Source organism: Castor canadensis, chromosome 9, assembly GCF_047511655.1.
Source record: "Castor canadensis chromosome 9, mCasCan1.hap1v2, whole genome shotgun sequence".
Lineage (NCBI taxonomy): Eukaryota > Metazoa > Chordata > Mammalia > Rodentia > Castoridae > Castor > Castor canadensis.
This window is the reverse complement of record NC_133394.1, coordinates 153,283,243-153,309,190: the sequence shown is the minus strand read 5'-3', so window position 1 is coordinate 153,309,190 and position 25,948 is coordinate 153,283,243. Positions and strand designations below refer to the sequence as shown.

The 25,948-nt window shown below is 40.4% G+C and overlaps 1 protein-coding gene across 4 annotated transcripts in view; it reads left to right on the top strand.

Annotated features, from left to right (window-relative positions):
- Htt (huntingtin) overlaps window positions 1–25,948 on the top strand; it is a 131,759-nt gene that overhangs the window by 5,518 nt on the left and 100,293 nt on the right. For all 4 annotated transcript variants that reach the window (XM_074042707.1, XM_074042706.1, XM_074042709.1 and 1 more), the window contains 5 exons: window positions 5,865–5,948; window positions 16,854–16,974; window positions 21,330–21,389; window positions 21,780–21,859; window positions 24,279–24,417. In XM_074042707.1, coding sequence (XP_073898808.1) covers window positions 5,865–5,948; window positions 16,854–16,974; window positions 21,330–21,389; window positions 21,780–21,859; window positions 24,279–24,417 — 484 coding nt within the window. The remainder of the gene's footprint in view (window positions 1–5,864; window positions 5,949–16,853; window positions 16,975–21,329; window positions 21,390–21,779; window positions 21,860–24,278; window positions 24,418–25,948) is intronic.

Below are 25,948 nucleotides of genomic sequence, written 5' to 3'. Positions count from 1 at the left end.
ACTTAACAGTGTGGCATAGACATTGTTTCATAGCAGTACATATAATTTTTACCAACTGGTATATAATACTGTAGAATTTCGTTTTCTTTTCTTCTTTTTTTTTTTTCTGGTAATACTAGGTTTTGAACTCAGGACCTTGTACTTGCTAGGCGGGAGCTCTAACACTTAAGCCATGCCCTCCAGACCTTTTTGCTTTAGTTATTTTTCAAGCAGAGTATCACATTTATGCCCTAGCCTGCCCAGACCTCAGTTGTCCTATTTACACCTCCTAAGTAGCTGGGATTGCAGGTGTGATCTACCACACCTGGTGAATTTCTTTTTTAAAAGATGACTTTTGGGGGTTTATAGGCAAAGGTCTCATATTGTCCTGTTGTTGGAATGTGTTAATGGTGTATTCTTTCCACCTTAACAGATCTTAGCTCCATCCCCTGTGTCCCCTCCAAGTGAGCCAGCCACTTCCCTTTTGAGTGGGCCAATCTTCAGAAATTTAGTCTTAGACAACGTGAAGGAAAAATAAAAATACCTCGTATGGTACTGTTTGATGTTGCGTTAACTTGGATCTGCTCAGGTGCATGTGTATATGCTAGAGACAAGATAGGTCTTAAGATCAGTAATTTGTAGTCTCTTGGGAGCTTTTAAGAAGTACAGCATTTCTGTTTGACCTTAATTAAACCTACAGAATCAGAGCTTGCATTTTAACAGATTTGGCCCGTGATTTATACACACATTAGAGTAGTAGCAACCCCTGTGACTGCTCAGGCCTTCCCTTTGTTATTGCTAAAAATACCATAAGCATTTAGAGGGGAGGAGCTATGGTGCTTGTATATGTCTTATAGTAGCTGAGTTGTTTAACTTACCTTTCCAATGGCCAACTAGCATTTATGTAGCTGTGAAGTGAGCTGAGGTGGGTGTGTTAGAGAGCTGTTGCCTTCTGACACCAGAGACCTAAGTGGGGTCTGGACTAGGTACCTGGAAGGATCTCTTTCACCCAGTGCCTAAGATGCACTAGCACTGTTCTGGGCCCTGGGGTTCCAGCAGTGCACGAGATAAACATTATGGAGAGGAACAGCAGAGTGAGGGGAGAGGTGCCATGCAGTTTTATTTAGGGTGTGAAGGAAAGCCACATTTAAACAGGCAGAGGGGCAAGCTCTGGGGAAGAAGGTCCAAGTAGGAGGACCAGAAGATAGGGTTGCTGTCCATATTTGAGGGCTAGGAAGATAGCCAGTGGCTGAAACAGGAGAAAAGATTAGGGACAAAGACTGGTCATATATGGGCCTTGTGTACCAATGCAAGCTTGTGTGGAAAAACAGTGATTTAATTTATGTTTTTAAAAGAGCATTTTGATATGAAAGAGGGGGGAAGCGGGAGAGGGGGAGTGGGAATGCAATGGAGGAAGTGAACTTGTTTAAGGTACACTGTACACATGGAATTATCATAATGAAATCCCCTCATATTACTTACGTATAAATCAAAAATAAAAAAAATTGAAAAGATCATTTTGATAACACCAGAAACAGTGAGGATGCAGAGAAGTTGGTCACTTCATCATTGCTGGTGGGAATGTAAGACAATTGTCTTTTTTTTTTTTTTTTTTTTTTGCAGTGCAGGGTGTTGAACTCAGGCGTCACTTGCTAGGCAGGCACTCTACTGCTTGAGCCACTCTTGTCAGCCCAGTGTGGCCTCTGTGGAAAACAGTCTGGCAGGTTCTGTAAAACCAAACGTGCTTTTACTGTATGACACAGAGATTGTACTCCTGGGCGTTAATCATGGAGAAATGAAAACTTAAATTCACACAAACACCTGTACAAAATCTTTTTTTTTTTTTTAACTTTTCTTTTTGTACACACATCTTCATAGTGATTTGAGTTGTGATACTCTGCAAACTGGAATCAGCTTAGCTGTCCTTCAGCAGGTGAATGCTTACACTATTCCACAATAAAAAAGGAATTCAACTACTGATGGCTGCAACAGTTTGGATGAATCTGAAGGAATTATGCTAGTACAAAAAGCCAGTCCTAAAAGCTTATATATTGTATGATCCTATTTATATAACATTAAAAAAAGATGCAGTTTTAGGAATGGTGAATAAATTAGTGGTTGCCAGGGGTTAGGGACATGGTAGTAGCAGTTCTTATAATGTTTAATGTGTCAGATTACACATTTTTGCCATGTTACATATAATGTGGATTCAGAAAAATGGAATAAAATCAATATTTTGGTAGCAAGTAGATGGTTTGTTTCTCACACACAACAGGTACTTGTTTCAATTTTAAGTAAGACTAGCAACCACTGGAGAGTACTACCAGCAAAATTTTATGTTACAGGACTTTTGAGCTTGGGAAAGTTAATCTTTTAACTTTAGGGTTTGAATTGCTGAAAAATAATTCTGGATGAGGAAAGAATGAAAACTTGAAACACATTGGTCTCTTGGTTTTTGAAACTCAGGTTTAAAGTAAGAAGTCTTTATCATTTATCTTCCTGGGTCCTGTAGAACTGATGCAAGAACTCTGGTGTCAACTCTGATGTTTCTTTAACCTGTTCTGCAGAAGGCATTTATTTACCTATTCCTTGCTGGGCTCTTTGTGGAGCCCTGTTGTATGGTATAGACGCTGTGCTGAGTGCTAATGATGCAGACATGATGTGGTTCTTGCTCTCTGTGCTCTGTGTGCCTGTCATCCCAGGGACATAATCCAGGAAAGCACTTCCCAAGGAGGTGCTGGCAGGGTCTGGAGAGAAAGGACCGTGGTGACTAAGAAGGCTTAGTCAGAAGCCAGACAGAAACAGCAGAATAATGAATGTTTATTTGTTGGTGAGATTGATTTTTTGTCTTTATTAGTCATAGTTTGCTTTGACTAAGTTTTGTGAATTAAGAGCAAGGGCAGGTCTTGAGAAACAGGGCCAGTTGCTTATTGCTAACTATAATCTTTTGGTTTATCTTCTATATGAGGAGAGAGACAAAACTTTTTCACACTAATATTTGTATCACTTCTAAGATGATGAGTTAGCTAAGTGTTCCATGGGCCCAGCCAGTTAGTTCTTCATCAGGCATATGGGTAATTAGTGTGAAGCTGTTGATTTTTAAAAAATTCGTTTTTGGCACCCCTCCCCCCATGTCTTTACTGAGTGATTTGCACATTGGAGCCCCACACATTAATTTTTAACCACAGAGATAATTGGCATATTGACATGCTACTTCTATTAATGCATGCCTCATAAACTCCTGAGGCAGTCTAAAAGGACCTTGGAAACTACCTCATTTAGAAAAAGTCTCCTTCTCTGGTCATTTAACATGGCAGACTTTGTTTTTGAAGGTAGATGAGGCCTGCTGCTCTGGGCAGCCACACCCCATTGATGAAGGTGGGCTCATCAAAAGATACATGCTTACCATGTGGCTTGTCTTAGCTGAGTCCCTTCAGCTGCAGTTGGAAAAGTCAGCCCTGGAGCAGAGAGACTTGCTGTGAATCATACTTCTCAGCCCGCTACTTTTCAGGCCTGAGAGCAAAGACTTCGCCATCATAAAGGTTCTGCTTGGATTTGATATTGCTGAAAAATCTCAAATGATTACTTTACTGTACTGACTGTCATTCAACTGTAAGGTCCACTGTGTTTAGTGTTTGTGTTTCATTATCACCCTGCTAAGGAGCACTTTTTTAAGACACTAGTGAAGTAGACTGCAACATCGAGGCACTTGTTAGTTCAGTTCACTTAAGGACTTTGACAGATTCCACTTTGGAAATCAAAGTCATGGTCAGGTGACTTAGCTTGCTTCCTAAAATATTTAGGATGGTTGGTATTCTCTAATTCTCTTGATGACTGTACCAAAGTAGGTAAGTTCTGAGTACTGTAGCAGAGCCTTTAATACAGTAGTTTAAAGAAGAGTGCCTTTTTGTTTTCATAGCATTTTTTTCCTTCTAAATTGTAGTAAATGGGTTCTTTTTAATGTAGAGTTCTGTGAGTTTTGACAAAGGCTTAAAGCCATGTGACTACTACCATAATCAGGATTTAGAGCAGTTCTGTCACTCCCTCTTCTCAAAACAGAAAGGCTCCCTGGGTCTCTTTGCTATCAACTTCCTGTCCCTGGAAATGACTGACCAGTTTTCCATTCCTGTAGTGTTGTTTGTTCCAGAACGTTCTAAAAGTGGAGTCACTCAGTGTTGGAGTCTTAATTTATTTTCCCAGACATAGTGCAATGCTATTTGTTCTTGTTTCCTGTCAATAATTGGTTCCTTTTTATGGCCAGGTAGTTTTTTGTCTAGCCTGTAGCATTTTGTTCATCTTTCACCAGGTGAAGGACGTTTGGGTCATTTCCATCATGGCACTGTTGACGTGAGTGGCTCAGAGAACGGGAGTTCTGGGGTGCCTGTGCTCCTGATGATCAGTTAGGAACCCCAGATCCTTCTATCTTTTTGCTCTGCACCTTTCTGTTGAATTTATCTATGTAATCAAAAGCTGGGTGTTAGGCATGTTTCTTCTGATTAGAAGCAGATAAAAGGGGAGATACCCAGGGAAAGCAAGTTAGACAGGACTTCCATACATCATCTGTGTTTCCATTATATCGGTGGGACTAAATCATGTAACTTTTGCTAGGTGTAAGGAGGCTGGGCGGGGTAAGTTCTAGCTGGAGAGTCACGTGTCTAAGAAGGGAAGAATGTACTTTGGTGGGTAATCAAAAGTCGTCAGTATAACTTGTCAATAAAAGTCTCTTAGGAAAGAGCTGAATGGAAAACGCACACTTAACTGGCCTATAATAATGCCAGACTCTTTTCTGGCAGTAACATTTAGGCCCTAGGCTATGGTTCTTTTCTCTGCTGAGAACCCTGTCCAGTCCTCTGCCCCTGACTTCACCGTTTGGAGGTTCTCCCTTGTCTGCTTGTTTGTATTCCTCCATGGCCACAACTGAGGTGCCTTTTGGAGAGTAAACTCTCAGTGGCTTTGTAAATTTTTTTTTTTTTTTTTTGCTTTGTATAGTCTTAATAGCCTGTACCTTCATATGTACTTTTTGGAGTCAGAGGATTACATTAGGAATTAAATAGTCCCAGGTATTTGCAAGTTAGGTTTTTAATTTCATTGAAATTAGAATTCATCCCCAAACTTAGCGTCTTTTAGTGCCATGATTTGAATCTCCCCTCTCTACCCTATTTTGATAGTGTCAACTTTGTGGACATCTGAAGTTGTAGGTTGGATGGGAAGTCTGATTTCTTGACTAGGCTTTCATCTTCTTTTGCCTATTGCATGTTTTAGTAGGAGGCTTATTTCCAGCAGTTTGGAGAAGTGATTAGCCACTGTATTGAGGTCTACATGGTAGTCAGGTAACAGTGTCATTTTTGAGAAACAAAGGCAGATTGGTATACACAGTAGATACCATATTACTGTGCTGCATTGAGTATTATGTTCTTCCATTGTAATGTATGCCATTGTCTTCTGTACTGCTAAGAAAGAAAGTTGCTAATTAAACTAGACATGCCATTTCTTGTAAGATGCTTTCCAGGTTCAGTGGAAAAACGTGACATGGTAAGGTACAGGTACGTTTAAAGTCAGAAACTCACTTCTAGCTCTGTTACTTCTGTCTGTGTGATATTGGGCAAGTCACTGTTAGCATATCAATTCTCCTTCTTTCTAAAATGGGAGAAATAAGATGTTTTTGTGGCATCACCTTATTTTTCTGTGGCGTGTCATGGTTAGGAAGCTCTTGGTTGAGCACATCTCTGCCTCTCTGTCCTGATCCCTACCATGTCATCTTCATGGAGTATAATTGTTCATTAATAGTGGTTGAGTACTAAATGAATGAAATGAGGTGTAGAAATAATTAAATGAAGTGGATAATTCAATACATCTTTATTTCCATTCCTTTTTTTCATTTTTAGAAAGAAGGAACTCTCAGCCACCAAGAAAGATCGCGTGAATCATTGTCTGACAATATGTGAAAACATAGTGGCACAGTCTCTCAGGTAATTGTACTTCTAACTTTCTAGAGGGAAATAAAAACTGCATATGTTACATTTTAATGAGGTGGACTTTTCTTTGTGTCCTCAGTTGTCTTTAAGAAATCCATTTAAGCTGAGTGTGGCGTTGCACATCTGTAATCCCAGCACTCAGAGACTGAGGCAGGAGGATCTTGAGTTTGAGGCCAGCCTGGCAACACAGTTTTAAGAAGGAAGAAAGAAAGAGATCCATTTAAAATAAAGATTGTTTCTCATATTTCTGGCTATGTATTAAGGACTTCCAGACACTATCATGAGTAATGTTTCCTTTTTGTAGTCTTATATACCAGAATTGTAGCCATTATGATAATTGAATGACATGTTTATATTTAATTAGCACTCTCAATAACTATTTAAAACTCGTCTTTGGTTTGATATTTTTATATTTACTGCAATAATTGGAACAACCCGAGACTGTCCAGTTTATCGTCTCTCAGAGATTTGCTTGTCCCTGGCAGCTTGCCACTGTGTATCGTCCTGTGGTTCTGCCTGTGACCCCAACATGGCTAGCACTGGCTCAACTGTGCTTGGGGATCAGTGGGTCACAGGCAGTTGCTGGCCCATTGGCTTCCCTTGCTGAGCTATCTTACTGGGTGAACGAGTCCCATCTTCTTTTGTAGCGTCTTTGCTGTGTTAATCAGACTTTTTATTGCTATGACAAAATACTTAACACAAACAACTCCAGAGAGGAGAGATTAATTTTGGCTTACAGTTTCAGAAGTTTCAGTGGATCATAGTGGAAGGAGTGAGTGGTGGAGCAGAACAGCTTCCATCATGGCAGCCAGAGAGGAAGGGAGGGAAGGAGGGAGAGAATATGTGCTACCTGGCTTCCTCCTCGTTCACATTCAGGGTGGGTCTTCCCCATTTAGTTAATGCTCTTTAGAAAGACTCACAGACACACCCAGAGTTGTGCTTTACTAATCTAAGCACTTCTCAATTCAGCCGACTTGACAGTCACGGTTAATCATCACATCTACTAACTCTGCTCATTGTCACTGCATTGCAGTCTTTCTGACATTGTTCCTACAGCTGTAGATGGTAAATATTTTTAGGCTTAGTAGGAGGCATGCATACCTGTGATTTTTCAGTTCCATTACCTAGGTGGGCATGTGTGAAAACTCCCTTTGTTTTTGTTTCCCTTAATTCATGTTATTCTCCTGCTGCAAAAGAATCCTGAAATTTGTGGTAATTTACCTTTTTTTTTAAATTGCTCCTTAGCTATTGCTTTTTACTTTTTAATTTTTTAAGTTGTGTTAAAGTATACACAATGTAAGGTACGCCATATATTAACCATTTTCAAGTACAGTTCAGTGCATTCATGTCATACAACAGTTGCCACTATCTGTCCGTCTCCATATCTCTTTTCATCTTGTGAAACTGAAACTCTGTACCCATTAAATAGTAGCTCCTCATCTGCCATCTCCCCAGCCCTGGCATTCAGCATTCTGCTTTCTTTCTCTGAGTTTTGAGTTCTCTAGGGACCTCACGTAAGTGGAATCACTCAGTGTTTATCTTTTTGGCGATTGACTTCTTTTTAATGCTGCCTTTCAAAGTGATTTCACATACAGTTCATACTAGTTTAACTCATTCCATCATGTGTGAAATATGATTCTATTTCTGTGTAATTTGTAAAAATGTGAGAAGAAAATGAAGTCACAAATGAGAATTTGTACGTAAGTATAAATATTTTAAGTTAGCATGCTGTTGTAGAAAACAACACTGATAAAAGTAGTGGAGAATGGTTTAATTCCATTTCTACCTCCTATATAAGCTAGGAAGTTTTAGTGTCTTTGAATCACTGTTTGCTCATTTGTGAATTATCTGCCCCACTCACAGAGTTCTTGTGGGATCAGATAGTACATGTGGCGTGCTGACGGACTAACCACATGGAGGTGTTCACTACTGCCTAAGAGCAGGAGGTACATCTCACTATGACGCACATTGTCCAGAGCCATAAGTTACATACTTGGCAAGTGTTTGGTTCTGTGCTTTATTCAAGGGATCTCTGCCTCCCTGGTTCCAAAAAATTCGTTTGCCTTTGAAAGCTGCTGACCCAGAAAACATGATGTCTTCGAATCTGAGTGCTTCAAATTTTATGATTGTCATTTTGTTTTTTGAGAATTCTCTGTAGAGTTCATGGAATGTTGGCTTAGAGCCACTGTCAGTAAAGTATGTTGAGATGTCTTAAGATTGATACATGGTTCTGTTTGCCATCTTGAATCAAAATAATACCTGTTAATAGTTTGTCTGTTCTGCTTCTGTGGAGTAATAACAAGAGCTCATTGTACTTTTCCTTCTACAGTGGAGCTTTTTAACAGTGTATTTTATGGAGCTATAGTTATCGTGGTCCTTGGATTTATAAGTTAAAGAACTAGTTTGTTTAGAATACTCTTCATAGTTTGCAGGGATTTCAGAGTGTAGAGCTGATGTGGATATTTTCTACAAACATGTTTTATGAAGACTTACTAGAGACTGGTATTTTCTGTTGTCTCCCCATAAATATAACTGACCTTTGGAACTCTTCTGTAGTTTCTGTGACATGCTGATTTTATGGGTTAGTTTTTATTTTTATCTTTGGTGGTACTGGGGTTTGAACTCAAGGCCTTGCACTTGGTAGGCAGGCTCTGTATCCTTGAGCCACACTTCCAATCCTTTTTTGCTTTAGTTATCTTTCAAATAGGTTCTCTTGTTTATGCCCAAGCTGTTTTGGACCATGATCTTCCTGATCTCTGCCTCCCATGTAGCTAGGATTACAGCCCTGGCTTCCTGTGGGTTCTTTAAATGGCAGCTTTTGAAGTTTTTAATGTGGAAAGTTGTCTGACCCTTCATATATATTGTGACTTTGTAGTGTACCTTTTAATTTGGTGGTCTACACTTGTGAGTTCTAAAGAAGACATCTAGAAAACTTAACAAACATAGTATGAAGATACCTCACTGCCCTTTTGTACAAACAGTTGCATTTTCTGTTTGGGAGGGGGGCCTAGACATTGGTTTTTAACAATCCCCTCTTGGGAATACCTAGGGACTGTTCTCTAAGCAACCTCTTGGAAATAGGGTGTATCTTAATAAGGTGGCTAGGCAAAAACAAATGTTAAAAAGCCCATAGATTTCCCATGAATTAACATAAATCAGTTAGAAAATACGTTGGTGAAAGGTTTAATCTGTAGTACCACCAAATATAAAATTCCAATGAATTGAGAAGAAAAATGCAGAAGTTCTGTAAAGATTGCTGTTCATATTCCTGAGTGATACTGATGATTTTCACTCCCCACGGGAAGATTTTCTCTCATCCAGTTGAATTTCCTCTAAATACATAAATTTAAAATAATCTTGATCAAAATTCTAATGCAATATTCTTCAGTTTGGTCTTCTGTACAAGAACAAGCACAGAAATGTGTTTGTTGAAGTCATCAGTACTGTGTGAGACTTGGTATAAAGCATGTGTAAATAGAAAGCTGGAGAAGCATATGCATAGGTGTGTGAATTTATGATAAACATAGCACGTTCATGTTAATAGGGAAATATGCATTTCCCACTATTTGAGGGAAATTATTCTCATTGAAAACAAATATAAATGCCAGATTAGTGACCTGAGTGTCAAAAAATGAAATAATTACTACAAAAAGAAAATTAATCTTAGACTGAAAAAGGCTAACATTTTTATAAAGGAAATAATTGCTTCAGTTGGAATTTAGTTTTAAACGCTAAGATCCATCTTCTTTTTTTATGTCCCCTGGTGGGACTGGGGTTTGAACTCAGGGCTTCACACTTGGAAGGCAGGTGCTCAACTGTTTAAGCCACACCTCCAGTCCATTTTTACTGTGAACTAATAGTTAATACTTATTTCATGTTTCTTAAGGAAAAATGTTCAACTTTATTAGTCATTGTGTACCGAATGTTCGTGTCCTCCCTTTCCCCAAAACTCAAAGGTGGGACATTCTGACACCAGCTACAACTGATACCAGCTGTGTATCTGTTAGGTCAATTTAGTTCTGACTCAGTTTTCTTCTGGTTAGTGTCAGATCCCACAAGGTGGGGCTTTTTCTCACCAGACTGCTCATACTTCAGACACCAATCATAAGCCCTGAGGCACTTACCTGTACTTCTGAGTAACTAACCATAAATTGGCTTTGTATGATATCGTCTTCAGGTTCAGTAATTTGCTAGGATGGCTCACAAAACTCAGGAAAATACTGGCATTTACTAGTTTATCATGAGGAGTATAATTCAGGAACAGCCACATGGTAGAGATGTAGAGGGCAGGGTTTGGGGTCTGGAGCAAGGCACTTTCACACCCTGGGCTTGTTCCTCCCTCCCAGTACTTCCAGGTGCTTATCAGTGTAGCTGATACTCATCAGTCTTGTTGTTCAGAGACCTCATGAGGAGTCAATTCTGCTAGCACTTTTTTCTCAGACTTAAGTAAGATGTAAATGTCTGCTGTTTAAGACACCCAGTCTGTGCTATTTATTATAGCAGCCTGAGCGGACCAAGACGTTAGTACCCAATATAATGATAGGAAAATAAAAATAGAAAACCCTTTAACCTATCAAATTGGAAAACATTAAAAAAAAGATCAGGATTTTTGTCAGAGGTGATATAACCTTCCTAGATAGCAGTTTGGCAAAATACAAAGCTTTTGACTATCATCTGTGCTTGACTTGGGAGTTTTACTTTTAGACGTTTACCCTTAGGAGAGTGTGCTATGATGTGTTGGTGCATTAGAAAATTATAAATAATCTCACCAGGCTTATTTCTGTAATCCTAACTATTCTGGAGGAGGATATCAGGAGGCTCATGGTTGGAGATCAGCCTGGGCAGAAAGTTAGTGAGACACCCATCTCAATTAGTAAGCTGAACGTTGTGGCATATGCCTGTGGTCCTAGCTATGTGGGAGGCTGCAAGTAGGAGGATCTCAGTTTGAGGCCAGCCACAGGCAAAACCTCAAAACCCTACCTGAAAAATTACTAAAGCAAAAAAAGACTGGAGGTGTGGCTCACGTGGTAGAATCCCTGCATACCCAGCACAAGGCCCTGAATTCAAATCCCAGAACTGCCAAAAAGAAAAGTATTCATAAACACGATGCAGATTAAAACAATATTGAAATTCTATCTCACCCCAGTCAGAATGTCTGTCATCAAGGAAACATAACAATAAATGCTGCTAAGCATTTGGGGAAGAAACCCTCATACACTGTTGGTGTGAATGTAAATTAGTCTAGCCACTATAGAAAACAGTCTGGAGGTTCCTCAAGAACTATCATATGCTCCTGCTATAACATTCTTGGATATACAGCCAGCTTACTTGGAATGTAAGTCAACATACAAGAGAGATACCTGCACACTCATGTTATAGCAGCACTATTTATAGTAGCCAAGATACGAAATCGGTATAAGCATCCAATAACCAATGATAGGATAAAGAAAATATACATACATACAACAGAGTATTCAACCAGAAAGAAGAATAAAATTATGTCACTTTCGGGAAAATGAATGGAAGTGGAGATCATCATGTTTAAGTGAGATAAACCAAATTCAGAGTGACAAATATCATGTTTTTGCTCATAGCCTAATCTAGACCTAAAAAATATAATGACATGTTTATAAAAGGGGATTGCTGGGGGTGACCAGTGCGTGGGAGAAGGGAGAAGGAGGGTGATGGGGGGAATACTATAAAGGTATATGTATGAAAATAGCACAGTGAAACCCACTAAAAACTGTCGAAAAGGAGGGAGGGTAGTAAAGAAACTTAGTAATATAGATGGGGTGAATTTGATCAAAGTACATTATATGCATGTTGTCAAGATCACAAACCCCTTTGTACAATTTAAGCTATTAAACATTTTTTTAATACTTAAAAAATAATAAAGGGCTTAATTTAATTAAATTAAAAAAAATAACTTAGGGGGCATGACTCAAGTGGTGGGATACCTGCTTAGCAAGCTCAGGGCACTGAGTTCAAACCCTAATGCTGCCAAAAAGAAAAGAAAAAAAAGATTAACTTAGTTTGATTGTTCAAAACAACCGTATATTGGGGGTTTATAACATGTATAAGTAAAATATGTATGTGAGAGCAATAGCATAAAGACTGGAAGAACAGAAATGGAAATATTGTGTTAGGGAAAAGAATCTCTTCCCCCTACTCATCCTAATCCCTGGAATGCTATCTTATAAGAAAAGGGGTCTTTACTGGTCTGATTAAGTTAAGAATTTTGAGATAGATTATCTTGGGTTATCTGTGTAGACCCTAAATGGAATTACATGTGTCCCTTTAAAAAAGAGGGACTTACACACACACACACACACACACACACACACACACACACACAGGCCATGTAAAGATGACCAGGACTGCCAGTAGCCACCGAAAAGGAGCCCGAGGAGAGGGAGTAGGCACTGTCTATGCTTGATTTCTGCTCAGTCATACTGAATTTGGACTCTGGCCTCCAGAAATAGACATTTCTATTGTTCTAAGCCACTGAGTTTCTGGTGGTTTTTTTACAGCAGTCAGTTACAGGGAAACCATGTAGCCCAGGCTGGCCTTGAACTTTCTATTCAGACTTCTGAGTGGTAGGACTACAGATCATGCCTGGCCAAGAAACTCATTTTAAATACAAAGGGACAGGGCTAGGGAGATAGAAGTAGAGTGCTTGCCTAGTATGTGCAAGGCCCTGGGTTCAATCCCAGCGACATACAGGTACACAACAAAAATACATATAAAGTCATAAAGTGGATGAAAGTTAAAAAAAGTAACAATTCACCTCAGGGTCTTTGAAAAACAAGAACAAGCCAAACCCCAAATTAGTAGGTGGGAAGAAACAATGATAGATGAGGGCAGAAGTTAATTAAATGGAGTGCAAAGAACTATGCAAAGGGTCAATGAAACAGAGTCAGTTCTTTGAAGAGGTACAGTATGGACTGCCCTTAGCCAAACTCACCAAAAGAAAGAGAAGGCTCAAGTTAATAAAATTATCCATGAAACAGAAAGGAAAGGGACTTTCAAACTCACCCTATGAAGGCCAGACAAGGACACAAAAAACTGTGGACCAGTTTTCCTGAAGAACAAATTAGCAAAAGTCTTCAATAAAGTATTTGCAAACTGAATTTGGCAAGCACATAAATAGAATCAAGGACGGAAACTACATGATCATCTTAGTAGATGCAGAAAAAAAATACAACACATTAAACATCCTTTCATGATGAAAACCCTGAAGAAACTAGGAATATAGAGGGATCATACCTTGACATAATAAAGGCTGTATGTGACAAACCTATAGCCAGCATTATGCTGCATGGTGAAAAACTGGAAGCACTTCCTCTAAAATCAGAAACAAGACAAGGGTGTCCACTTACTCTGCTCTTACTCAGTACACTGCTTGAATTCTTAGCCAGAATAATAAAGGAAGGAAAAGAAACTAAAAGGATGCAAATAGAAAAGGACGAATCAAATTACCTGTTTGCAGGCAGTATGATTGTGTTCTTAAAAAGAACACAAAACTAAAGACTCCAGCACAAAACTCTTAGATAAACATGTTCAGCAAAGTAGCAGGGTACAAAATCAATGCCCAAGAGACAGTAGTTTTTCTATATACAAACAATGAACATGCTGAGAAAGAAATCAGGAAAATGTCATCCACAATAGCCTAAAAAGAAACACAAATCTAGGAATAAACATAGTTAAAGAGGTGAAAGACCTCTGCAATGAAAACTATAAACACTGAAGGAAGAATTGAAGAAGACACTAGAAGATGAAAAGACCTGCCATGTTCATGGATTGGCAGAATTAAATTGTGAAAATGGCTGTATTACTGAAAATGACCTATGGATTTAATGCAACCTCCAACAAAGTTTCATTGACATTTTTTACAGAATAGAACAGTCCTAAAATTCATATGGAAGCACAAAAGACCCCAGATAGCCAAAGCAATCCTGAGCAAAAAAGAACAATGTTGGCAGCATCACAATTCCTGATTTCAAAATGTACTGCAGAGCCATAGTAGGAAAAACAGCCTGATACTGGCACAAAAAGGCATGTAGACCAACCCTTCAGCTACAGCTACGTGTTTCTGACACAGGTACCAAAGACATATATTGAAGAAAAGACATCTCGTAACAAATGGTGCTGGGAAAACTGAATATCCACATGTAGAAGGCTGAAGCTAGATCCCTGTCTCTCACTGTACAAAAATCAATTCAAAATGTCTCAAAGTCCTTAATGTAAGACTTGAAACTGATGCCACTAAGGGAAAACACTTCAAGCTACAGGCACAGGGGGTACTTTCTGAGTAAGGACACCAGTAGCTCAGGAAATAGCAAAGAACTGACAAAAACAGGATTGCATCAAATTGAAAAGCTTCAGCACAGCGAAGGAGACAATGATCAGAGTGAATAGACAGCTCTTCAAAATGGGAGAGAGTCTCTGCTAGCTTTCATTTGACAGGGGATTGATACCCAGAATATATGAAGAACTCAAAAAATTAAGCACCTAAAGATAGTGCAATGAATCAGTGGCCAAATGAATTGAGCAGGCCTGTTCTCAAAAGAAGTACTAATGGACAGTAAATACATGAAAAATGTGCAACGCCTTTAGCCACTCGGGAAATGGAAGTCAAAGTCCCTTGAGGCTCCATCTCACCTCACTCAGAATAGCTGTCATCATGAACACAGTGCTGGTGAGGCTACAGGGGCAATTGTACCCTTACACACTGCCAGTGGGAATGTAAATTGGTGCAGCAACTGTGAAAGTCAGTGTGAAGACACCCCAAAAAGCTGAAGATAGAACTACCATATGACTTACCATTTTATACCACTGGAAAACAGTCAAAAACAAAGAAATAGTTCCACTAGTTACTAAGAGCCTAAATTTGTCCCTTTTATTTAAACCGCATCTTACTGTAGTAAGAAATTTGCTTAAGTAAATGAGTCCTCAGAAAGGAAAAAAAAATCCAAAACTCAAAAACTTCATTATTTGATGGTGAACAGTTTCGCTATACTTCTATATTCTAAATTCTCTTGTAGGATGTTCCATTAATCAAACAAATCCAATTTATTATAGTTAACATTTCTCCTATATTCTTTGAAGGTATGTGGCATTTATTCTTTGTGTAATTTGCCATATCTGGTACATAGATACATTTGATACATGATTATTCAAATGATAAACTTTTAAGCAATATATACTCTCCATTTTATGAAAAATGGACTGATAGGAAAAAAGGTGTTATGTCACAAATTACCACAGTGAGGAATGAGGGATGCGACATGGGTATAGATTCTGGAGATATTAAAGGAATTATTTGGTGATGTTATCAACAACTTTGTGCCAATCAGTTTGACAACATAGATGAAATGGGTAATTTTCTCAAAAGACATAAACTACCAAAACTCAAGAAGAAATAGAGAACCTGATTAACCCTTTACCTATTTTAAATTTAAATTAGGAAATTGATATTTAATTGGTTGGTATATGAACTTTTTGAACTGTTAATTTTTATGAAGTCTGTATAGATGAAATTTTCTAATAAAATTCAGGGCCTGAATTGAGATGAGTTATGAAAAAGATTGCTGTATCTCAGTTTCTACATATGACTATATGTTGAAATAATATTTTGGATATATTGGCTTAAATAAAATATTAAAACAAATCTTGCCTTTGTCTTTCTTATTTCGATGTGTCTACTGAGCTTTGGTTCACACTTGTAGCTGCCATCAGCTTTTTGTTGGCAGCATGTTTGGTTATAGTGTTGAATGCTGCTCTGTGTGTCAGAGACTTTCCCTCCTTAGCTCTTAGTCCATGGCTGGATTTCTCATAGGATAAGTGGCCTGTCTCGCTTCTTGCTTTCTTATGTTTGTTGATCATTACCCATGTGGTCTCTTGCTTTCTTTTGGGTACATGGCTGTCTTTTGACTATTGATAGAAATTACTACTTAGAGACAAGTAGGGAAGAGGACTCTATTTCAGGGTGCTTTAGACTGAGATCCTGAGATAGCCATCAGTTTTGATGTTTGAAGAGTAGCACATCCCTGTTACTGGGATTACTTCCAGAACACCCTCTATTTTTCTGGTTTGGGATACTTCAGAGTTTCACATGCATGGCCTATCAGCTTTTCCATCTCATGGCTGGGTTTCACCAGTTGGATCATGGGAGCCTAAAGAGGCACTGTCAAGTAAACATTTTTAAATAGTTTACAAGTAGTACCCACCTTTCAGTTTTTGGAACACTGGTATTCTGTTTAGTGCACAAAACTGTCTTACCATGAGCACATAGAGTCTGTAGTGAAATGTGGTTAGACTTTGGGACACACTGAAAGTGAGAGTAAAAAGAAATAGCTCAGGGCTGGAGACATGGCTCAAGTGGTAGATCACTTGCCAGCAAGCACAAGCCCCTGAGTTCAATCCTCAGTACTGCGTGCACACATGCACACGCACATGCATGGGCATATACAGCACATGCGCGCGCACACACACACTCAGGGATAGTGGTAATGTATTGTTTCACTGAATTTTTTCATAGCTCCAAGATTATCCTATATAAGAGTAAAAGCACTCTTTTTGCAGAGACCAGATGGCTGTCTGGCATTGAAGTAGCTGAACCAGTGTCTATAAGGGTTTTTAACCCTCTAAAACTTAAAAAGTAAAAGTTACCTCAGTTAGCATCTTACATTAGACTGTAATTACATTTTTCACAAGTAATGAATCAGTACTGACACAATACTAACTAAAGACCAGATTTTATTCTGATTTTCTTAATTTTTATGTAATGTCCCTTTTGTTTCAGAATTCCATCCAGGATCCTGGGTACCTCGTTACATTTCACCATGATGTCTCTATTCTCTCTTTGCTGTGACGGTTTTCTCTTCTTTTTTTACTTAGAAATTCTCCAGAATTTCAGAAACTTCTGGGCATCGCTATGGAACTTTTTCTGCTGTGTAGTGATGATGCGGAGTCAGATGTCAGGATGGTGGCTGATGAATGCCTCAACAAAGTTATAAAAGTAAGAACCATATGTATGGTGTCCTTCTCAGTGCTCTGATCATTGTGGGCTAAGAACAGAAATCATTGTTTAGCCTTCTTCTGTCCTGAGTAAAGTGTCCTTATGACGTCTGCATGTCTTTCTTTCTTTCTTTTTTTTTTTTTTGGGGTCGTACCGGGGGTTGAACTCAGGGCCTCATGCTTGCTAGGCAGGTACTCTACCACTTGAGCCACTCTACCAGCCCTGTGTCTTCCATTTTTGATGTGTGGTTTGGGGATGCTCATGTATCTGTTTACACCTAGCTATATCTTCCTACTCAATATCATACAGTGAATAGGTCAATTCTGAAGCGCACTGATGTGGCCTCTATCCACACTGGGAGAAATGTTTCAGCAGGTTGCTATCACTTTTGTTTGAGCATAGCCTGGAGAACCACAAAGCCTTGGGAGAGCAGTGATGGGTGAGTGAAGTCTGCTTTTGGTGTCTCTAGAGCTCCTTCCTTCATCTTCTTCCTAACATGGGAGAGGCAGTACTGCTTATAGGTTAAAGATAGGACTTACCAAGTTTGTAGGTTAGTTGGAATTAACTTGACATGAATGGGAAGAAAGGAAGGCCTAGAACAAAATATGAAGCCAGGAAGCCACTGAGCACAGCCTCTGAGTGGCAGTGCTAGAACAGGTGAGTAGAGAGGCAAGGCACCTGTCTTGTTCTGTCATGGTTGCCCAGTGCTGAGTCTGTGCTGATCTCTGAGGCTATATTCTGTTCCTTTTTTCTGTTTTCCACTGCCATTGAAGATGAAAGGCTTCTTCTCCTGCACTAGTTCTTAATGTCTTTTTAGTAAAAGCATCTTTATCATTTTTCTGTTCTCTTCTGGTGAGTCTTCAGCCTGTCCTGTCCTGGTCATCTTCTTCTAGACTACCTTTGCATTTGTGATTGGGCTTTTTAAGTTGTGTGTCTATAATTAAATGTCATTCCCACTGTAGTGTAGGTTCACCAGCACTGAGGATGACTCTCTGCATAGTTGTTGATACTTTTTCCAAAAACTGTCTCTTAATGATGGTCAAAGACAACATGTACTTAGTTCTTTTCTCTGCAAGGATCGTCTTTGTTAGACCTTCGCAGCTTTTCCTCTGTTTCCCCTTCTGCTTTGAGTCCCAGCCCTGACATGTGGATAAGGCTTGAGAAGAGGTGCTGTCTCTTCTCTATTCCCTATGGTAGTAATACTTCCTTGGTCAGTTGAACTGAGAACTCCAGCCTAATGTGGGTTCACTTATTTCCCTTCCCCATTAGGGTTTTGAAAGAACTTTCCTGCAATCTTCCCAAGATCTTTCTTCACAGAGTATCACATTTTGTACTGGCTAAGCACGTATCTTTCCTTCATGGGTCCATCCCCCTCAGGAAGGCAGTCACCCCATTATTTCTATGTCTAAGGAGATAGGGAGATCTCTGTTTTGGAATCCTGCCTTTGCTACTTAGTAACTGAATGACTTGGGATGTACTTAATGTCTATGAGCCTAAGGTTTCTCAATTATAAAATGGAATTCATTTTTTGTGGTGTGTGTTTGAACATATATATGTATTTGTGTGAGGATTGACACATACCAGATCTTTACAAGTGTTCTTACTGATAATGACATCCTTACTCTTCTACCCAGCAAGGTGGAAGAGCATGGCATGAGCACACCAGCCCCTTTTCATTTTCTGTTACCTGGCTCCATGGAAAGGAATCTTTCCCCACCTGGCTAGCTCCCAGTCATTTGGCTAGCTGTGTCCCCTATGGCCAGACACGGGCTTCTGTGGCCGCAGGGTTACAGCTCCGTGTGCGTGTGCGTGTGCGTGTGTGGTGGGAGGTTGTTCTGTCATTTCTATAGTAGTTGCCTTGCTCTCTCTGCATGTGCTCTTGGTGTCTGTGCTTACCTCTCCTCTCTTTTGGTGTCCTGATGGCAGGGTCAGTCTCATCTGTTTTGTGTTTCTGGTATACTGGTAACCCTCACTTGGGTGGTGCCAGCAGCTCATTTGCAGATGGCTTGTTTCAGTTCTGTTTGCTTCTCCAGGCTTAGATACCCTTGCTTGTTTTTATTATTCCCACTGGCAGGACCAGGCTGGACTTTCTCTGACATTTTATTTCTTGATCTTTGATCTTCAGAAGTAGAAAACCTTAAAGCTCTAGGTTGCCTTGTTCATGGCAAGTGGGGGATTGAGAGGGACAGAAAGCACAATATAAATACTCTGTACTGTTCATTTCACTGATAGGCATAATTTCATTTTCAGCCTATCTCTCTCAGAGACTGTTTCCAGAACTGCTGGTCACAGTGACTTGGTGCATGTTTGAGACCATAGATCATGGCCTTCAGTGGAAACTCCAGGTCTTGGTTCTCTTGCTGCTTGTCTCTCTACTTCTTTCTGTCTTCAAGGACAGAGATTCCATGTTCTCACGGCATACCTTTAGGCATTCTTTCTCTCTCATTCTTTCTCTTCTGCTGAAAATTGCACATTGACAATGGCTTTTGGTTGCTCTCAAGATTTCTTCTTCCTCAAATATTAGTCATCAGGTTCAGCCAAGAGGATATATCAAGGTGTGGTTAGATCTAGTTAATGTGGCAGAGGGAGTGGCTCTAGGCCAGGACTGTGGGATGGCAGGACTGCAGGGATGGTGACCTGGCAGTCAAGTCCTGGACTTTTGTCTCCTTATAAGAATTGCTCTGTGTGTATTATGAAGGCTAATCTCTAGCCAATGAAAATGGGCTTTGTGTAGAAAACCACCAGGGTCTGACACAGCCTGGCAGCTTGCTCCTGCCCTCCAGTTAACTACAGTCTTAGGTGGAAAGCGTGTGTGTCTAGAAATAACATGTGGTATAAAGTGGGAGTCTACAAGGTCGTCAGATACGGCACATTGTAGTGGCAGTCAGGAGGCTAAGGTGATTTCTGTCGAGAGAGGCAAAAAAGACCTTCCCCTCTTCTGCCTCAAGATAGGAAGCTGGTGGTAGCTCAGAAAAGGATGAACTTGCTGCAGAGAATGGGGGTCCTTGAGGATTTGTTCAAGCTGTTTGTGCTTTTAGTGGTAGAAAATGAAGAGCTCTTAGAGATCTTTGAAATGGTCTGAGGAGTGCCAGAAGTGGGACATGGTGATGAGTGGAGAGAGACTGGGGTAGAGTGAACCCTACTGGGAGCCTATGGTACAAGGACAGGGTAGGCTTGAGCTAGGGTGCCAGCACTGGACCGTGAGTGAAGAAGTAGCTACACCATGGCGTTGGTTTGGCAACTGATTGTGGAAGCAGGTGGAATAGAGGAGGAAGCAGTGGCGGGCTGCATCACCCCACGAGGTCATCCTGGAGAGGCCATGCCCTGTTCTTAGAAGAGTTAAGGTTTAGTTTCTTTGTTTTAAAAGTTTGGTATTAGTTTATAAAACATTTATGCAGCTAAATCAAGGTTTAATATGCTTCAGATTTTATTTGAAAAAGCAGTCTTTTAGTATATATTCAGTGTGTTCACTCAGTTAAGGACTTGTAGTATAAACTGCAACAGCAGAATCAGATTTAAAAGTTTCTGGGATGTTCTAATACTTTAGGATCAAATTCCTCAAGTGTGCCTTTGCTTGTGATGTTCATGCTAGCTCACCCAGTAGGTGAGGCCTACTAGGACCAGCTTAGTCCCAGGACATCAGATCACTGTGAATCTGTGAAACAGAGGGCTAGGTTACATTCTCCTCTCTTCTCCATAGGCAAGCATTTGCAGTGCCATTTTAGAAGAGGTTCCCAGGGACTAGAATGGGGCATCCTTCTCTGATGTGGTTACAGGTTGGCCATATGGACATTATTTCTGGTTTAGTCCTGAAGGGAGCAGGGTGGGCAACAAATGAGCTGTGAGGACAATGAGGTGCCTCCCCACCCCAACCCAGGTACTGAGGCAGGGCCAGTGTTTCTGCCAGGGAGGAGGCCCGACCTTCAGATACATGGAGGATTGATTGTGTGTTAAGAAGTGGTCCTTGCCAGAGTGAGGGGCTCTGTCCTCTGGTTCACCCTCAGCACCGTGTCCTGCACACTTCGCAGGCTATTGTCTGAGCTGGAGTCATCTGACTAGCAGAGGAACTGCTAGTGAAGATTGAAGACTTACTATGAGATTTTAGCATTAATTTGAATTTTGATATTATGTAGTATTTGAGTATGATAAAAAATTCTTTTTCCTTAATTCATTGACCTTTAGATATCCATTAATTTTTGCCTATGTCTGTTCTGTCTTAGTGAATAGCTTCCTAATTTAGTTGCTATTGTATTTGACTTAGCCCCCAAATTCAAATTTTGGTTGCCTTTTACCATTCTTTAGAGCTGTGAGCAGGAATGTGTCTTCCATAAACAAATCTCTGTATTTCCTTGTAGGCTCTGATGGATTCTAATCTTCCAAGGCTACAGTTAGAACTGTATAAGGAAATTAAAAAGGTGGGCCTTTACTTTACATTATTGAAAAGATGATACTGTTGCACTGTATTGAACAGTTTGTATGAAATTTTATCTTTTTTTGTCAATAAGCAAAACTGTTAGAAGGCAATGCTCTTTGGTAAAGTAGACTTTATTATTTTGCTTTGCTTCATAAGTTTACTCCTTGGTCTTATTAGATGAGCTGAGGGATAAAAATGCCAACTTTATTTTTTATATGTTTATAATTGAAGCCCTCTGGAGCTTTAAGCTAGATGTTTTATGCATTTAACTAGCGTTTTTTCTAAGCAAGAAATTAACAGTGACAGAAAATGCTTTGCTTTCATGCAACCCTTTATATGACTAGTGCCTGTGACTCTTCAGTTTAACACATTGCTCACTAAACCCACTCAGAACGGTGCCCCTCGGAGTTTGCGTGCGGCGCTTTGGAGGTTCGCTGAGCTAGCTCACCTTGTTCGGCCCCAGAAATGCAGGTAAGTTACAGCTCTGGGGTTTTTTTGTTTTGTTTTGTTTTTTTAATTTTTTCAATGACTTTTGGTGGGTGGCCAGCATCTTCTGATTCTTTACGTCCCTATCCGCTCTGTCTGCAGTTCCCCATCTCTGCCCTCCAAATTGCTGTTGGCATTGTGCTTCTCTGCTTCGTAGCACTAATCACAGTTGGGTATTCTCGTACACTTACAGATTGTGTTCCCCAAGGCAGCGGGTCTCATTGTCCTGCTCTGCACTGCAGCCTGCAACTGACAAGTGTCACACATTGTAGTTACTTAAAAGATGGCTAAAGGTGAAGTACCAACCTTTATGCCTATTGAAAAATAGGCATTTGTCTACTACGTAGGTTAAGAAGATGAGTGTTGGACAATGTATAAAGTTTTAACTAGTTGAAACAGTTGAGTCTTAATAGGTTGAGAAATAAAGCAGAACCATGGTTTGCATCACCTCCTTGCTTCTCTCTCAACTGACAAAATGTGCCCATGTGCCAGGAGATCCTTACCTCTACCACTGAGAAACTGTGTAGAGTTCTATATCCTCACTGTTTACATGAAAACAGTGATTTCATCCTTTGAGGCTGAGTTTTAGTCAGAATCTTCTATGGCCACAGAGGTATAATCACTAAGTACCTTACTTTTTATCAGACCCTTTCCTTTTATTACCTGTATTTATTTATTTTTATTTTTGGTGCAGGAAATTCAGCCTTTGGCTTCAGACTTAAAAGGTGTGCATTCTACCACTAAACTCCATTCTCAGCCTAACTCTTCTTATTTTGAAAACTCTCCTTACTGTTCTGGAGCAATGTATTCCAAGTTCACCACGTAGCAGCCAAACTGGCCTTGAAAAATGCATAATTGTGGCCGGGAGTGGTGCTGCATCTATGTAATCCCAGCTACTTATGAGGCAGTGATAGGAAGATAATGGTTCAAGGTCAGCCTGGGCAAAAGCATGAGACCCTATCTGAAAAACAAACTAAAAGCAAAAAAAAACAAGAATGTGGCTCAAGTGGTGAGGCTTTGAGTTCAATCCCCAGTACTGTCCCCTATCTCTACCCCCCAAAATACATATATACATATATATACATACACACACACACACACACACACACACACACACACACACACACACACACACACACACACACACATACATAGGCATGTACATGCATTCTCCTCCCAGTGCTGTTGAGATAAAATCCATACCCCTTACCCATGTCCAGGAAGGTTTGGCCACCTTCCATGCTACGTTGACTCATTGGCTTCATTTTAGTTCTGCAAAAAGTCCTGTTTCTCTTCCTGCTTGTGTTGAGTTTATTTTTCCCTTCAGTGTTCAGCAAAAAAGTCACCTCCTTAGAGAGGCCCCCCAACCTCCTTCTCTAACATATTCCAAATGCCTGTGGCATTTGTGTCACAAAAGGGGTCAGCGCTGTCTGTGGTCCTACTTGCCAGCTGTCTCACCACTCGGGGGAGGAGGTCATGTGTGGCAGGTACCTTCACAGCTAGTCCTGCACTGGGCCAAGGATTGGTTCAGCCAAAGTTCTGCTGGCCTTAGCTGTTTGTAACTCAGTCTTTGTACCTCACACATTCTTTCTTCTCTAGGAGTGCGTTGTCCCTGGAAGCCCTCATTTAGATCGAGTACTTTTTTCCTAGCTTGTAATGCCTCTTTTTCAAGAAAGCTTTATTTGTGTCTTAAAATTTTTTGTTTTAAAAGTGGTCCCTCTCTCCTTCCCTCCATCCTTCCCTCTCTTTTTTGCTCTGGTTATTTTGGAGATAGGGTCTTGCTTTTTTTGCCCAGTCTGCCCTGGACTGTAATCCTTCTATTTCATGCTTCCTGCCAAAGCTCGTATGACGGGTCACCGTGCCCAAGTTTTTTCCGCTGAGATGGGGTCTTAGGAACTTTTTTGCCTGGGCTGGTCTGGAACCGCAATTCTCCCATTCTCGGGCTCCTGTATAGCTTGGGATACAGGCGTGCACCACTACACCCAGTTATTGACTGAGATGGAGTCTCACTAACTTTTTGTCCAGAATGGCGTTGAATGGTGAGCTTCCTGAACTCAGCCTCCCCAGTAGCTAGGATTATAGACTTGAGCCACCAGTGCCCGGCTAGTAGTGCTGTCTTATGATCTGTTGTTTTCTAACTGAAAATACAAGTATTTTATTAACTATTGTAACTTACTGTAAATAATGTTTAAACCCAGTTTCTTACTGTCCTTTGTGACCATAGGAGAGATGAAAGACAGCTGAGCTTCCTCTGTACTTAGGCCTCTTGTTCTAGCTGAGTGTTGCATGGTCTGCCTAAGGACCATTTGCTCATAAAACTGGGTTTTCCCAGGGGACCAAGTGCTTATATTTCTCATTATAGGAGAATGATGAAGAATGATGAATATTCCTCTCATACATGCAGGCCCTACCTGGTGAATCTTCTGCCATGCCTGACTCGAACAAGCAAGAGACCTGAGGAGTCGGTCCAGGAGACCTTGGCTGCAGCTGTTCCCAAAATTATGGCTTCTTTTGGCAATTTTGCAAATGACAATGAAATTAAGGTATGATTGCTGCCTACAGTCTCAAACATCCCAAGGATGCCCTGAATGAGTGTCATGGGGTTCAGGGCTTTTGGATGGGCAGTCATCTGAGAGTGCTTCTTCATGATGATACTGCCACCATCTGTGTCATTTGGAGGTACCCCAAGAGCTTCTTTCTCCTCCCTATCATGATAGCTTCCCTATCATATGGTGAAGAGGTGAATAGGGTAATGGTTTATAGATGCAAATTCATCTTTCCAGAGCAGATTTGTTTTGGTGCACTAGAATGAACCCTTGGTCAAGCAGAGGAAAGAGGCTATACTGGGCTGACAGGGAGAAGAGAGCTCCCTGGTGGCCTTGTGGGAATGGATGCCCTGTAGCCACCAGGGTCCATTTGGCTTCTTTGCTCCATGTCCAAACAAGCCACCTCAAACCTGCTTTAGTGTTTTCTTTATAATGTCCAGAAACTGTGTCTCTGTCGCGTGCTCTGCAGATTCCAGGATTCTTGGTCTCCTTTTATGTAGCTCAGTCCTAAACTAGGGCCCCGTAGCCCTCCTGGGAGGCAGTAGAGTGGAGAGGTGAGAACACTCTTTGGAATTAGATGGACTTGCATTGGGATTCTGCCCTCTTTGCTGGCTCTTTCTCTGTAGGCAAGTTACCCAACAGCTCTTAGCTTGTTCCCTATCTAATCTCACAAATGGGACATGACTTGTGCCACATAGGGCTGTTCTGGGAGAGAAATGCAAGTGTTCATGTTGAGTGTGGTGTAGGACCTAGCCCACAGGAAGTGCTCATTTGTTAGGTGTGACTACTGTCATTAGCTGTATGACCTTGGATAAATTATTCAGCATCTCATGTTTTTTCTCTGAGCTTTGAAGTTTTCTTGTTAATACTAATGTGGTTTTAAAAACCAATTTTGTGGGGTTTTGGAATAAGGAAAGGAGGCCTTGCATCTAAAGAGTGTAGTGTAGTAACCACATCATGTTACTCAGTCAGTGGGAGCGCCTGCTGCTGTTATTTTTATTCTTCCCTCTTTGGAGTGGGGTGGAGGCTCCTGGGCAGGGGTGCTGCACAGCCCCGGTGTGCACCTGCTCATTGTGGGTCTTTTGGGGGCAGATACCTCTATGATAACTGTGCTGTCAGAGTTCAGAGATCAGACAGGTGTTAGGTGTAACCTTCTTGGTGTTAGTTCTGGTCATTTCCATGATTTAGATCACATTTGAGGAAGACAGTGCGTTTTTGTATGTATGTGTAATGTACCTCCTTTCCTGAGCCATCAGCAGTTAAAAAAATCTGCTTATTCATTTGCCCATCTACCAATCTGTGTTTATTCAAATTTATTATCAGTGAAATCCAGGAATATAAATCAGTACAGTAGCCCCTTGCCTGCTTGTCCTAATCTTAGTGCTTCTTCCTACACTTTTTTGTTTTTTTTCAGTACTGGGGTTTGAACTCAGGGCCTCACGCTTGCTAGACAAGTAATCTACCACTTGAGCTGTAGCTGCAGCACTTTTATCTTTATTTATTTTTCAGAGAGGGTCTTGTATTTTTT